Source organism: Ruditapes philippinarum, unplaced genomic scaffold (assembly GCF_026571515.1).
Source record: "Ruditapes philippinarum isolate M1 unplaced genomic scaffold, ASM2657151v2 ctg4379_1_1_1_1, whole genome shotgun sequence".
Lineage (NCBI taxonomy): Eukaryota > Metazoa > Mollusca > Bivalvia > Venerida > Veneridae > Ruditapes > Ruditapes philippinarum.
The window spans coordinates 5,583-20,992 of record NW_026857005.1 but is presented as its reverse complement, the minus strand read 5'-3'; the positions used below and the strand labels follow the sequence as shown (position 1 = coordinate 20,992).

Below are 15,410 nucleotides of genomic sequence, written 5' to 3'. Positions count from 1 at the left end.
GAACTGTAGGGAAATAAAAAGTAATCATTTTCTGTAAATTAGCACAACAGTGCCATCTGATCATGGTTTGCACTGTTTGCTATTCAGTCACTACATACTTTGAAATTTTCCCAAAATATTACGAATAGTTGTAGTACAGATTCAAAGATGGACAAAATTTTAAAAAATATATGAGCCGCGTCACGACAAAACCAACATAATGGGTTTGCATCCACGCAGTCTGATCAGGATCCATGCTGATCGCCTACAGACCCTATAACAAGTAGAGAAACCGATTGCGAACAGCATTGATCCTGATCAGACTGCACGGATGCTCATATTTAGAATGGCAAGGGTCAATATCATACTATTATTTGTATCATCAAATGAACAAACAAAAATCAGCAGTTTCATTTCAGCTAGAATACCTTCTTGATTCATAGTTATTCCAGTTGTCAATGTTGCCACCATATTTAAGTACATGGGTCATCTTATTGAGTAGAATTTTGTTCTCATGATCAATCTCTGCTTGTCTTTCTTCCTCTTTCTACAAACACAAACAAAACATACATGTAGCAAATTGTAGAAAAAAAATTATGAACTCTCTTTTTTAATATGAATTTTTTTATTTTTGTCCAAAGGGAACTTTGAAGGTTTTAACTGTAATTAACTGTAAAAAAAAGAAGTCTGTATGTAGTTTTAGGTGTGACCATGCTCTTGAGTAAAAATATTTCAATCAAACATCATTATTTATTTGTTTGTTTTCTGTTGTTTTTTTTAATGTAAATTTTTACACAGTTTTGGTCAAATCTTGGTGGTCCATCCACCTGACTTAGGTTACCTGGATAAATAACCTGGATAATTAACATGTGATTTCCAACTTCGCTGCAAGTGATCAACTTCTAATTCTATCAGCAGTCAGAGAAAAATGACCATTAGACTCAATGAAAGAAATCAACTGTCACAGAGAAATTATGCCCTGCTCAAGGATCAAAACAATGACCCCTTCATTAATCCCTACCCTACTGAAAGTTAGAACAAAAATGATTTGTATATATTAAATCCAATACAAGCCATCCGGTTAGCTCAATAGGTAGAGAGTTGGACTGTGAATCGGGCGACCCGGATTTGATTCCCAGACGGCGCAGTTCACTTTCGTTGTGATTGATCATGAAATCTTTTCTACGGTCATTCACACTGTACCTCTGCTCTGGCATGTACAGAAGTAATCAGTTCCTTGTGAAAATAAAGGCAAGTAGTACTGGTAAACTGTTTGACAGCCTGCCCAGGTATGATGAAGAGGCTGAACTGTGCTCTGGTAAATTCAATGTGGCTTACTGCCATGCTCCGGTGTGAAAACTAAGATCACAACAAGCACCATTTCATACAATACATCTTATACTACAAACAGCAACAGTTTTGGCAAATCTAATTGGGTCAACTATTCCTACTTTTTTTATTTCTATTATCAATTCAAAACATTTCTTTTCATACATTTAAAAAATGGATTAAGGTAGATTTGATTTAACCTATTATAATATGTTAAAAGTTCAAAAGATCTTATACAACGTTTTAAAATGATTTCAGATGGTCTTAACCAAGTATTGATTTTTGGTATAAAAATAATGTACTACCAAAATTAAAATTACTATATTTTGGCAATAGGCACAATTAATGTTACTGTACATTCAATAGGTATTATAAATTGTTATAAATGACAATTTAATCTTGAACTTGATATTATTGTAAACTTTTAAGAGGGTATTCCTTAGACATTAAAGAGACATTATGCTCATTTTTTCATTGTCAAATTGAGCTGAACTGACTACATGTTTCAAAAGATTCACTTTTATAATGATTGACCGACAGTTGATATTGGAAAATTTCAAGGATAAAGAAAAATTTGCCTACAATTAATAAAGTCCGAAACTTTTTATAAACTGGTAAATAACAATGGATATTTACAGAAATATTCCTAATGCCACATGAGTTATTTAATTATTCGTTTAATTAAATGCCAGATTTAAAAAGTTACCTGAATTTGTTTCAGTCGTAGAATCAGATGGTTCTGTTTCTTTGGTTCTGTTACATCTAGTCTATGTTTCACATTGTTAATCTGAAATAAAGTAGAAATCAGAATAATGCTATAAAATAGTAACATACTATCTTGTCAATCTCAATATGAGCCACATATACATTGTATAGCCCTCGGATGTGGTGTTGAAAATGATCGAATAAAACATCACAATTTCAATGCCAATGTCACTTTCTGTTTGCTATATCAAACAATGTAACAACATTTGAGCCCCGTCACGACAAAACCAACATAATGGGTTTGCGACCAGCATGGATCCAGACCAGCCTGCGTATCCGGGCAGTCTGATCAGGATCCATGCTGTTCGCTTAGAAACCTTATAACAAGTAGAGAAACTGATAGAGAACAGCATGGATCCTGATCAGACTGTGCGGATGCGCAGGCTGGTCTGGATCCATGCTGGTCTCAAACCCATTATGTTGGTTTTGTCCTGACGCGGCTCATTTTTAGCATTTTTGGTATATCTTTAATGTAGTTTATTTCACAAAAAAAACTCTAGTACGCAAGAAATCACTCCTACCAAGAATAATTTTTCTGGGACATGTTCTACCTCAGTATTTATTCAGATCTTGTAATGGCCCCACAACCCCAATACCACTTAAGGAAGTAAATCAGATGATGGAAGAATGGAACTAAAAGCCCCTTTTCAGGTAGCATTTAAACTGCTTTAGGATAGGAATACTACAAAAGTGCCAATAAGAGGGTTCTTGTGTTTTAATTTATCATCAAATAATAAAAATCCTTAGAGGGAAACATGCATTTTTGTTATGAACAAAGTTACCTGTAATCTTAAACTGACACTTCAATCTATTTCATGTTTTGCACGTTGATATGTTGATAAGAAAGAGTCTAAATCTTTTAACAGTTTTAAACCCATGAAGAAATTGACAACTTTCAGCTTTTATCTACATTGAAATACCAGTATCCTAAAGAGAGCTTTCATAGATATTTTCTTTTTCATCTAATGTAACAAAACAGCCTTTATCTATTGCCAATACAAATCTAAATTTTTCATCTATTTATCAAAAATAATGACAAATTTTTTTTAAATCAATTTCAGATCTATCAAGACAAAGCCAGATACTAGTACACTGTTATGAAATATTACCAAAATATTAAAGTTTAAAGGAGCCTGTTCCACCTGTAAAATAAAATTATCATAAGTAAAAGAGTCAGCAAGCATCTGCGTGCAGTATGACCACATTTCACAATTTTGGCTATCTTAAAACCTCTTACACTTATAACAATGGAAACAACAGAGACAATTCCAAATTCACGGCAGTATATTTTTTTTAAAAGTTCAGCAGCATATAAGGTATAGTTATTTCAAAATCATGTCCTCTTAACAAAAGAATATTGCTCTTGCTTCTTTATATACATGTACAATATACATTGTATATACAATTGCAATAGCACTGACCTAACAAAGTCAAATGTAAAAATTAATATATTAATATCAAAATAATTAAATCAGATATTTATCACAAGGCACAAATCTGACATTTCAATTTACAATTGTCAGTGAAATAATCTCCCATACTATTATATCAATCAAAAATTTAATGTGCTACCACTGTATTCTTTAACCTCTGCTTGTGTCACAGTTTTCAGATAATATTTATTTAATCATTTTAACTATTTAATTCTGAGCTTCTGAATTACTGAAGTATACAATGATATGAAATTTTTCACTACCAAAATAGAACAATTTGCCATTAAAGAATAAATGGGCGTTAATTATCAATTGAAAGTGATGTTTTCATACATGTAGATTTGAAAAATGTTCTCAATTCTTATATGGTAACAAACAACAATTCAAAAGGCAAGGTTTCTTGCAAAATATCTAAAAATGTCACAGACAGTAGAATTAAGGCAAGCAAGCAAATTGCTTTGGTTACACAGCAAACAATGTTTTTTTCCTCTGAATATTAGACAGGTTATAAACAGCTACTGACAGCTCAAAGTTAACCTATGTCAAAAGCTACATTAAAGACATAATACTGTACAAATACAAAATCTAAAATTACGAACTGTTCAATAAAAATATATTGCTTGACCATTACTAAAATACATACAAATGAACAGTCCAAGTAAATACAGAAATATCGGGCACATTTATTTCATATTCGCATATGTGTATGACTTACTTTGTCCAATGGAACATTATTTGTACATCACCAACAATTTCCTCCACAGTTCTCTCTAAAATATCACTTATTTCCTGTTCATTAATAATTGATATCTTTAATCACTATTAAATAAGAAGTATCTTGGCTGAGTCTGTGTGTTTAGGGCTAAATTTTCTAATAAAAAAAGTAATTAAGTTCTTGCGAGATTTGATACAATCAGGTGTACATTACTATAATTACAGTCTTTAAATTTTATGTTCTGTAATGAATTATTGAATTTCATCAGTAAAGTATAATCAATATCACTCACTGTATATTTTATCACTATGAAATCTCAAATATTTTTTTTATATATATTAATCAGTGTTAAAACCCACTAGGGGCTATAATGTATTTCATGTAAACAAGTTATGCAGTTTGTTCATGGAATCTGGAGATTCTACTCAAGTGCCTGCTTGTATGTAACGAGCACATAACGGCAACCAAGGACAGTTCCTTGACACCCAAGGACTCATTGACGCTAATAAAACTTGAAATTTACTTTATGATCTTTACAGTGTAGGTGTGGAAAAAAAAACAATAAATATAAATTTGATTAACCCTTCTCAAACTAAAAATTCTTCAGTCTAAACAAAAACTATTTCTCATTATAAAATTTTTATGACATTTTAAATAGTTCAGACTATGATCAGACAGAACAAATTTTCTGGCTGACCGCGGCCTGCACTGGTAGCATGGCATAGATTCAGTTGCTCGTAGCCTGCAGGCTAAAAGTTTAGTATCATAAAAAATGAATTTATCATATTTTGATTTTAAGTACCATAAGAATATATTTAATTTATCAGTACTCAATAAGTTTTAATTACCGGACAGACTTTAATTCAGAGGAGACCATGATACAGACAGCGATGATAGAATCTGCCACAGACAGTTAGTTACACATGAAATCTCTGGTGGGTATCACTTCTTAATTATTTAAGTTGCTTACAAAAGAATAGACAATCAGTTCCATCTTTGTGGAATAATCTTTCTATCCTATAGTCTCTAATAAACACCCTAGAGGCGTAATATTTTATTAAACTGTTCAAATGAGGGTGGGTGTGTTGAAAGTACAAAAAAAGTAAAGTTTTGTCAAAATAAATTTTTTTTCGCTGGTTTTGAAATATTTTTTGCTGGGTTATGATATATACCAGAAGAACAAGATGTCTTATAATTTGTGCTAAATTCCATGGATTTTAAATAAACTGCTATGTCTTGGTAACTCCATATATTTTTCTGCTATTGTCTTGGTAACTTAGTTTTCTTTTTCTGTGTTGTGTCAAAAAAAGGAGGGGAGGTGCATTTAATAGGAGGGGCTTTGATAAGAAAATATACGGTAATTGAAATCTAGGAGACAGTGTATGTTAAATAGAATTACAAATGAGCTCCTTCCTTACCTTTCCATAAAGTATCAGGTTAATGGAATCACTAATGAATTCCAGTATATGTTTACATAATGGAAATTGAAACAGCGTGTCATTGTAACAGGTAAATAAGAAACTATTCAGCATTCTGTTTCATTGTTTACACAAAGATATATATACATAATTAATACACAATTTTTATATACCTTATTCATACCGTATGTATATTATTTTACCAAAAACTGTGATAATCATTTAGACAGAGTTGTGAGACTTTAGGCTCTTAATTTAAAATGCTGGATGACTTGGGTTCAACTTCCTGCTTTTTCTGGCCAAATTGTTACAGATGGTACTTATGGCTTTCTGGCTAAGAGCTCAAAGTTATTAACGCACAGGTCAACAATGTTAATAAGTAACTAACAGCCCCTTGACCCCATCCCTGGGACATATTGAAGAGGATAGCAAGATATACATTATAAGCAGTGCTTTTTATCTTTTGTTTGTTCTCACACTCCCTAAGCAATGACACTGTTTTGTTTTGGCGCCAAAATAACTGGGAATATGTCCGACTTGAATGTAGGACAAAACCCCACACCTCAAAATTTTATAGAGTGGACAATTAAAACCCCACACATAAATTTTACAGAGTGGACAAAACCCCACACCTCCAGTTTTAAAGAGTGGACAAAACCCAATCACCTTAAATTGTTCAGAGTGACATTAAGGAAATGTATTTTACATGAACTACATTTGAATTAATGTTTTTTCATTTGAATGATTTATTAATTAATTTTTTTTATTTTCATATACATGTATAGAGGATATTGAATTAGTGTAAGTTCAATACTGAATTTATTGCACGAGTTGAATAAAATTATATTATGCGAGTCTCTGGCGAGCATAATATTATTTTATTTAACGAGTGCAATAAATTCAGTAATGAACTTACAAGAATTTAATATTCTTTTTATCACATACCCAATATAAAGACCGTTTAAACTGAAATAAGATCATTTTTCATTGACGTGCCTATAGTATAATGCTAATATTAAGCGCGTCTTTACACTATGTTTGTATAACGCTTATGATGTCACGTCAAAATATATGCACGGCCTTGCAATACCATATTTACGGAGTCGCAAAATCGGCATGGGTGTGTGATAAATGTACATATTTATTTGATAGGAATATTCTTTATTACTGCCAGATATCCTAGTTTAAAAATGTATAATTGATATAATTAATAATATATTTTCAATTGCTAATATTGGTCATAATTAATTGTGGCACAGTAATTAAAATTCGACTCAAATAAATGTTTACTCTTTGATACTTTAACAGTTTTTAAATTGTTTGTAAAATGTTTGTATAATCTCATTCATATTGTATTGCTATTGAAATAAATGCTACATTGTTCTTTAGGGATTTGGATTAAGGTTTTTTTTTTACAGTTTGCAACACCTTTTTGAGAAGATGATCTCAAGAGTATAATTGTTTTCTTAAACATGTTTTATTGATGAAATTTGAAATGCATTTGAATTAAAAACCAGAACTTCGCGAGTCGGATGTGTCGCCTTGTGAACAATATAGTTTAGGAGAAATGGCCAGGACAAAAATGAAATACGAAAACTAACAAAGGGCAATAGCTCAAAAAATAATAAGTGCAGAGCAGCAGTTTCTATGCATTGCACTTCTTATCAATAAGATCTATCATTCTATGAAGTTTCAAGTCCATATCTTTTATAATTTATGAGAAATGGCCTGGACAAAAATAAAATATGAAAATATATAAAGGGTAATAACTTTAAATAAGAAATGCAGAGTACCGGTTCGTGTACACTGCACTTTTTCTTAATGAGATCTATCATCCTAAGAAGTTTCATGTCTATAGCTTTCATACTTGAGGAGAAATGACCTGGTTAAAATAAAGTACATAAATTAACAAAGGGCAATAACTCAAAAAATAAGAAATGCAGAGTACCGGTTCTTGTGCACTGCACTTCTTCTTAATGAGATCTATCATCCTATGAAGTTTCAAGTCCATAGCTTATATACTTTCGGAAAAATGGCCCGGACAAAAATAAAGTATGAAAATTAACAAAGGCCAATAACTCAAAAAATAAGAAATGCATAGTACCTGTCCCTGTGCACTGCACTTTTTCTTAATGAGATCTATCATCCTATGAAGTTTCAAGTCCATAGCTGTTATACATTAGGAGAAATGGCCCGGACAAAAATAAAGTATGAAAATTAACAAAGGGAAATAACTCAAAAATTAGGAAATGCAGAGTACCGATTCTTGTGCACTGCACTTCTTCTTAATGAGATCTATCATCATATGAAGTTTCATGGTCATAGGTTTTATAGTTGAAGAGAAATGGTCCGGACAAAATTTAAGTATGAAAATTTACAAAGGGCAATAACTCAAAAATTGCAGAGTACCAGTCCTTGTGCACTGCACTTCGTGTTATTAAAAGAAGCATGCATACCAAGTTTGAAGTCAATCCATCTTAAAGTGACTGAGTTATGCTCTGGACAAGCTTTAGGGGACGCCGACGCCGACAACGACGCAGACGCCGACACCGCCGACAAAAGTAATCCCTATATGTCCCCTTTTCAAGGCGACACAAAAATATGTAAAAATGAAATAATGTGTTATATTATATTAAGATATATGTATATTACATGTATTTTAATCCATCAAATCTTGCCTAATCATTAAAGGTGGTGGGGTTAAATTTTCCACTCTGTAAAATTTAGGTGTGGGGTTTTGACCTCTCTATAAGATTTTGAGGTGTGGGGTTTTGACTGGTGGGGTTTTGTCCGTCTTCCGTCTGACTTGAGTGTCATTTGACAGTTCCTAACATTTGACAGTTCCTAACATTCCATGTTGAATGTTTTATTGCTGTATCATTTGGAACCAGGGTATTTGTAACAATGTCACTGACCGAAGCTACTGCAATGATATTTAAATGACATAAAAGAAATAAGACTTTTAAGTTGGACATTGTGTTCAATGCTACATGAAAACATTACTGCCTACATAACTGAAAGTACATGTATGTTAAGGAATCTTAAAATAAAACTCTTCCTGTCACAGTAGAGCCTTACATGTTATAGAGCTAAAGCAGTCCAGAGTGTTTACCAGTATAATAGTCAAATCATCGGATTTGATAGTTCAAATCCAAAATAGGAAACATGTTTTCAGTCATCTTTAGTGTAAGCTAATAATCTTAAAGCCAAAATGTCCCCTCTATTGCCAAACTAATTATTTTCCGAAGAAAGCATGTAAGTAACTGTAAAATTTGGTTAAAATACTGTAAAAAAATTAAAGTAATATATCAAGTCAATTGATTAGAATTTCAAAAATAACCATTCATTTAAGGTATAATCTCACATAACCATCTTCTGTATAAAATATGAATACATTTTAGTGCTAATAGCACCTGGAAATTTCGCTCTATCCTAACTATTACATTAAAGCTATGTAGTAATATAATAAATATTTAATGTCATAATAAGAGATAAGGTTTGTGTATCCAATGGCAATAAGGATGTGTCTTTTTTTCACATTAGAATTTCTCCAATATCTCACCTGATTCCACCTCTACATGAGATTTACCTTGATTAGCTGTCACACTAAAAACCATCAAATTGATTGAAAATACTGCTATTCTACTAATACTCTTTACAAGGGAAAATGTTTTGTTGCCATGGAAACAAATGATATAAAACCTGATTCTTGAAGTCTCATTTCCTGATAATAATACTGTATATAGTTTCATTAAAAGAGATATTATATGAATTTATATACACTATAAAAATCATCAGTAAAGAAGCCATACTTATTTTGATAATTAATCAGCCGTGACTAATCTAGTAATATAAATCAGCTGACTGCCATGACTAATTTTGATCATTTATCAGCCATGGCTAATTTTTATATTACATAAATAATATATCAACCATAACTTACCTGATAATATATCAGCCATGACTGAATTTGATAATAAATCAGTCAGGACTCATTTTGATAACAAATCAGCCATGACTTATTTTGATAATAAATCAGTCATAACTCATTTTAATAATAATCAGCCATGTCCCATTTTGATAATTCAAATTATTTAATGAGAAATGTGTTTCAAAAACTCTCAGATTTTGAAAATACCTAAGATATTTTGTATGACTAGCCCAATTATACGATATACAGGTTGTTATACATTGTATTTGTACATAAGCATTTATGTATTCTAAAATATCTCAAGTTGCCTTACTGATAAAATCATTCTAATTGCTTAATGCTAATAAGCTGTTTATTGATTCTTGCTTAGGCAATTTTGGTTTTGACAAGAAGAAATGTTTCATTCTAGTGTTACAATGTACAATTATATTAATCTTTTCACTACCTTCAGCATTTACGTAGTTGAGTTTAATGCTTTCATTTATTTGGATCCACCTATATTTGTCTTTGTAACTTTAGTTTTGCAATGTTTTGAAGCAGACTTTTCTCTTGTTGGGAAGCAATTTTCTCCCATGTTGGGAAGCAATATTCTCCCATGTTGGGAAGCAATATTCTCTCATGTTGGGAAGCAATCTTATCAGAGGTTGGGAAGCAATCTTCTCACAGGTTGGGAAGCATTCTTATCACAGGTTGGGAAGCAATCTTCTCACATGTTGGGAAGCAATACTCTCCCATGTTAGGAAGCAATCTTCTCACAAGTTGGAAAGCAATATTCTCCCATGTCAGGATTCAATATTCTCCCTCATGGCAAACACTCTTCTCCCATGTCAGGAAGCAATCTTTCACATGTTGGGAAGCACTCTTCTCCCACGTCAGGAAGCAATCTTTCACATGTTGGGAAGCACTCTTCTCCCACGTCAGGAAGCAATCTTTCACATGTTGGGAAGCACTCTTCTCCCACGTCAGGAAGCAATCTTTCACATGTTGGGAAGCACTCTTCTCCCATGTCAGGAAGCAATCTTTCACATGTTGGGAAGCACTCTTCTCCCACGTCAGGAAGCAATCTTTCACATGTTGGGAAGCACTCTTCTCCCACGTCAGGAAGCAATCTTTCACATGTTGGGAAGCACTCTTCTCCCACGTCAGGAAGCAATCTTTCACATGTTGGGAAGCACTCTTCTCCCATGTCAGGAAGCAATCTTTCACATGTTGGGAAGCACTCTTCTCCCACGTCAGGAAGCAATCTTTCACATGTTGGGAAGCACTCTTCTCCCACGTCAGGAAGCAATCTTCTCCCATGTTGCCAAGCCATCTTTTCCAATGCTGAGAAGCAATAATTTCCCATGTTAGGAAACAATCTTCTCCCATGTTAGAAAAAAAGCCTTCTTTCATGTTAGTAAGCAACCCTCTCTCATACTGGGAAGTAGTCAATGAATTCCAGGGTTGTCATAAGAAAGCGACTGAAGGGCAAAATGGCTGTCTCACATCTCAAAACTTAAAAAAACTTACATTCAAGAACACACTGTCTCAGAAAAACTTTAATGACAACCGTGGATGGGATTCTACTGCTCATTCAAAACTTAAATGAGACTAAGTGTCAGGGACTCTTTACAAATATCCTTCAAACAAAAAGAAATCTTGAATTGACAAAAAGATAATTCAATATACATTTGTATTCTACCATTCTGCCAACAATTAAGTTACTTTCTATAGACTGAATACAAATGCAATGTTCATACAAAGAAAGAACCATGAACATTTTTGTGGCATAAGCATTACTGCTAAATATATGCTTCCATGTAGTGAGTTCCATAAATAAAGGGGAAAAAAACATTTATTTTTGCCTAAAATGTTTTGAAATGAAGAATAGATGATAAACTGCATAAGAAGCTCCTTGTTCAAAATATATACAATGTACATGAACATGAACTTGAAAAACATGGTACACAGATTGAAAATATACATTTTTCATACTGTATTAAAAGCACAAGAATATTTCTGGTATTCATGCAAATAAATAGATATATAAATGGGTAGGAACACAGTCTCTCTTTGTATTTATACAAACGTAAATAATCATTATATTCTATTTAGCAATGTAACGCAACTTGACGTCAAATAACGAAAACTTCTTTGTAAATTTTGGCCACTTTAGAATGTTACTGTTCAAACATTTGGAAAATTATTAAGAATTTTAATTGTGCACGAATCCTATACAAAAATAAGAATATTTCGCGCAACGCTCTGACTATAAAAGAGAAATCAATATAAAACTTGAATGGTTTAACAATTAAAGTCCACTTATTTTGAAAAGGTATTGTAGTTTACTTAATCTTTTACCACCTCGATGTAGATGTGAAAAATGACTGTAATTATTATATACATTTCTTGTCTTCTTTGACATAAAGGTCACGCAGTCGAAATAAAATCGAAAGACATTTTATACACTGTCTTAAGTCCTTGCAGCTTATAAACCAAAAAAAATTCTTTTTCAAAACTTGGTCGCTAAAATAAGAAATGTGATAAAGTTTGATAATCGATATCAATGAACAATTTTAACATTGAAGTTTACATGAAAAGTCAAATATAAAATTGTCGGCACCTTATGAAAATGATAGGGAGGAGTTATTTGACAAGGGTTTAAGTTTTTGCAGATAAATATGACAGATAGTAGGTGATGATTTATGTAAATTCCTATCTCCTCTACTGAATGGTACTTGAAAACTAAAGGGTTACGAGGGGGGCAAAACTGAACTACTGAATTCATTTATGGCATTTCAAACCTTACTTATTATGACTTTACTATAGGTTAAACAAAAAATCTTATAGCAAATAGACTTTCAAATTTTATATGTTTTCCTTTACTATTGAAATATGTTTATCTAGACAATGCATTTGTATGGTTAATGATTAAAGTGTGTTTCAGAGCTTGACGTCATATATAAAAGGGTTTTAGCCTTTCTGATTTATAAATATACGCCAGTCATAATTGATAAATAATCATGACCAAACATAAGTTAATTAATCTGATTCATGCATCATGATTTCATACTCTGCTGTTAGGTTTCTGTGGAAGTAAGTCACTGGCTTAGGCTAGCAGATATCATATTATTTACTTATCATTTATAAATTTCAGGGTTCATACAGACATCCAATGCCAAAATTCAAGGACTTTTTAAGCACTATTTAAGCACGTTTTCCCATTTTTCAAGCACATTTGTTACACATATATCGATACAATCTTCAATGTAAGAAGTATAGTTTATTTGCCATTTTATGTTGAATGCACATTTTCTGACCATAATTTTAAGGATTTTATAGAACAACAACAAAGGGCACATCAAATACAGATTAGTTCAAAACAACTATAATTTGTTCTGACTTACTGTTATGTTGAGGCAAACATTTCATTGATTTTGATCCTTAATTGGATCATTCTTTTGATTTTGTTAACTGTTGATTTTTATCGACACTATGTCATTCAATCATTTTCAAGCATATTTCCAGCAAATTTAAGCACTTTTTAAGCACTTTTCAAGACAGTAAGCAAATTCAAGGACTTTTAAGCACTTTTTTACATTTTCAAGCACTTTTTAAGAAAGGGACTCAAATTTAAGCACTTTTTAAGACTGTACGAACCCTGATAATACATAATTATAATAGTATTATTTATAATAATCCACAAACTTTTTAACCAAACCTCATTTAAATTTACCAATCAACATTGTTTTACATAACAGTTATCTTTTGGTTATTAAAACATTGGATTTATAAAGCACAGTCCCAAACCAATTTATTTATGGTTATCTTGTATATACATGAATTTCATACTCAAGGTTTATAAAGAAAAGCAGCGAGAGAATCAATTAAAGTAAATTTTTATAAACCAAATAACACTCTGAAACAAATCTTGGACCACTCTTTAACCATTATTGCATAGGAGCAGTGACCCTATAGAAAATCTCAAGTGGCCCTGTCAACTTTTTTTCTGAAAGTCAAACAAGTTAAGACCAGTGCCTGTATTTATTCACACACTGTATTTATTGATAGCCTTAAGAATTTGGAAACATTATATTTTAATCCTGGTTTTCTTAATCAGCTTAAATTTTTAATGCGTCATTGGAATATAGCACTCAAAATACAATTAAGCAAAGAGACGTAATTTGAACATGTATCTTTCCTAATTGGTTTATTTACGTATTGACAGTTTAACATACATGATTGTATCACAATGTGTATATACTTATAATATTACAATATATATATACCAAATAGCCCTAAAATATGATAATGATGATTAATATATTTCAGTATTTTTGTTCCTCAGTAAGATATCACTAGCTTGTTAGGCTGGTGAGATATAGAAAAAAAACTTTGAACAATGAAATAAGAGATTTTATTAAATTACATAATATAAATATAGTATATGTTTTTTTGTTTTTTTTTTAATTCATATTCATACCTCAATAGTTATAAACATATGGACCTTATTCTAGTTATTGTATAATAACATTAGAATATTGAATCCAAATGTTTCAAAGTTAGAAATATATTGAAAACATGTATCATTTTATCAGATCATTTCACAGGAAAAAAATTGTATCCTTTCACAGGTCCATGCAGGTGAAAAAAAAAGAGAAAAAAACTCAGTATAAAATGTATTAATCATTCAGTTACTAAATATTTAATTATTAAATTATTATGTTTATAACCCTAACTTCTGTTAGTATGTTTTAATGAATACAAAAGCTAATCTCTAATTTTTATGTATAGTATATTCATGACTTACTTTCTGTTGATGGAGTTTGTATGCTCGGTCATTTTCATATCGCATCAACAATTTATTAGCAGCGGGAAAGTTCCCGGCACCAAGACCTGGTCCATGCCGAGGCATTGTCGCCACTTGCTAAATTCCAAAAATATGAATAAATCCAAAGATCTGTAATTGTATGAAACTTTACTCCATTTTTACACTTTTCATGTGTACATTTTCACATTAATTGACTGTTGCCGTTGAGAAATATTTCAAAATCCAATTAACATTCACACAAAGCTTTTGAAAAATGTACAAAAACTTGAACAGATAAAATATTATACACCAATAATTTACTATCTATACATCCAATATCCAATACTTGAAAATCTATACCCTATCACATGTTTTTTTATTTAAAGTATATATCTAATACAAAATTTCAATCCACCATGCATTTCCTTCTCTACCAATAGGATAAAGGAATAATATCGAAAACAGTTAGTTTCTCCCGCGAGAAAACAGATACAATGTTTAATCAATAGCAAATTACTGTCTTTTAAGGATCCACTCATACATAGTTAATCTTGTTATTTTATTTACCTTTAACCATTCACATGCTCTACCTATAGTCGTCGTCAAGACAACTTCACCAATCCGGACACCTTTCAATAATATTTTAATACTTTTGGCACATTTTTTGAAAGATTTAAAGTTAACAATAAGAGAGAAATTAGGAAGTGTATATGCCACTTTTGAAAGAGTTACGTAATGACCATGATATTTGTCTTTGAAAAGGCAATTTAGCAGTTTCAATTAAGTACGTAATTGGGTAATTATTAGCTGTCTGCTACAGTACTCAAGATTAACCTCCCTTGATTTTTGGTTTAGAGATTGAACACCACTAAATATTTTCCTTCTTTCATATTAATTAAGAATGTCATGGCAGCCAGCGGTCTCGCGTTGGAAATTGACCAATATAAAAACGTATTTCAGCTCAACGACTTTTCAAGTGGAAAATGCCATTTGGGGAAGTTTTAATTTTTTACAGGCTATCTCTAAGTAAGTTAATTATTCATTTTACATG

At 31.6% G+C, this 15,410-nt stretch overlaps 1 protein-coding gene across 4 annotated transcripts in view; it reads right to left on the bottom strand.

The window, feature by feature from the left end:
• Positions 1-15,150, bottom strand: part of LOC132748437 (uncharacterized) — an 86,660-nt gene extending 71,510 nt beyond the window's left edge. For 3 of the 4 annotated variants that reach the window (XM_060738046.1, XM_060738048.1, XM_060738049.1), the window contains exons 1-3: positions 14,360-15,150; positions 2,015-2,095; positions 408-526 (exon numbers count right to left, since the gene is read on the bottom strand). In XM_060738046.1, the coding sequence (XP_060594029.1) occupies positions 408-526; positions 2,015-2,095; positions 14,360-14,464 (305 nt within the window). In that variant the 5' untranslated portion in view covers positions 14,465-15,150. The remainder of the gene's footprint in view (positions 1-407; positions 527-2,014; positions 2,096-14,359) is intronic. The other variant, XM_060738051.1, reaches the window with a different exon arrangement.
• Positions 15,151-15,410: the final 260 nt, after the last annotated feature.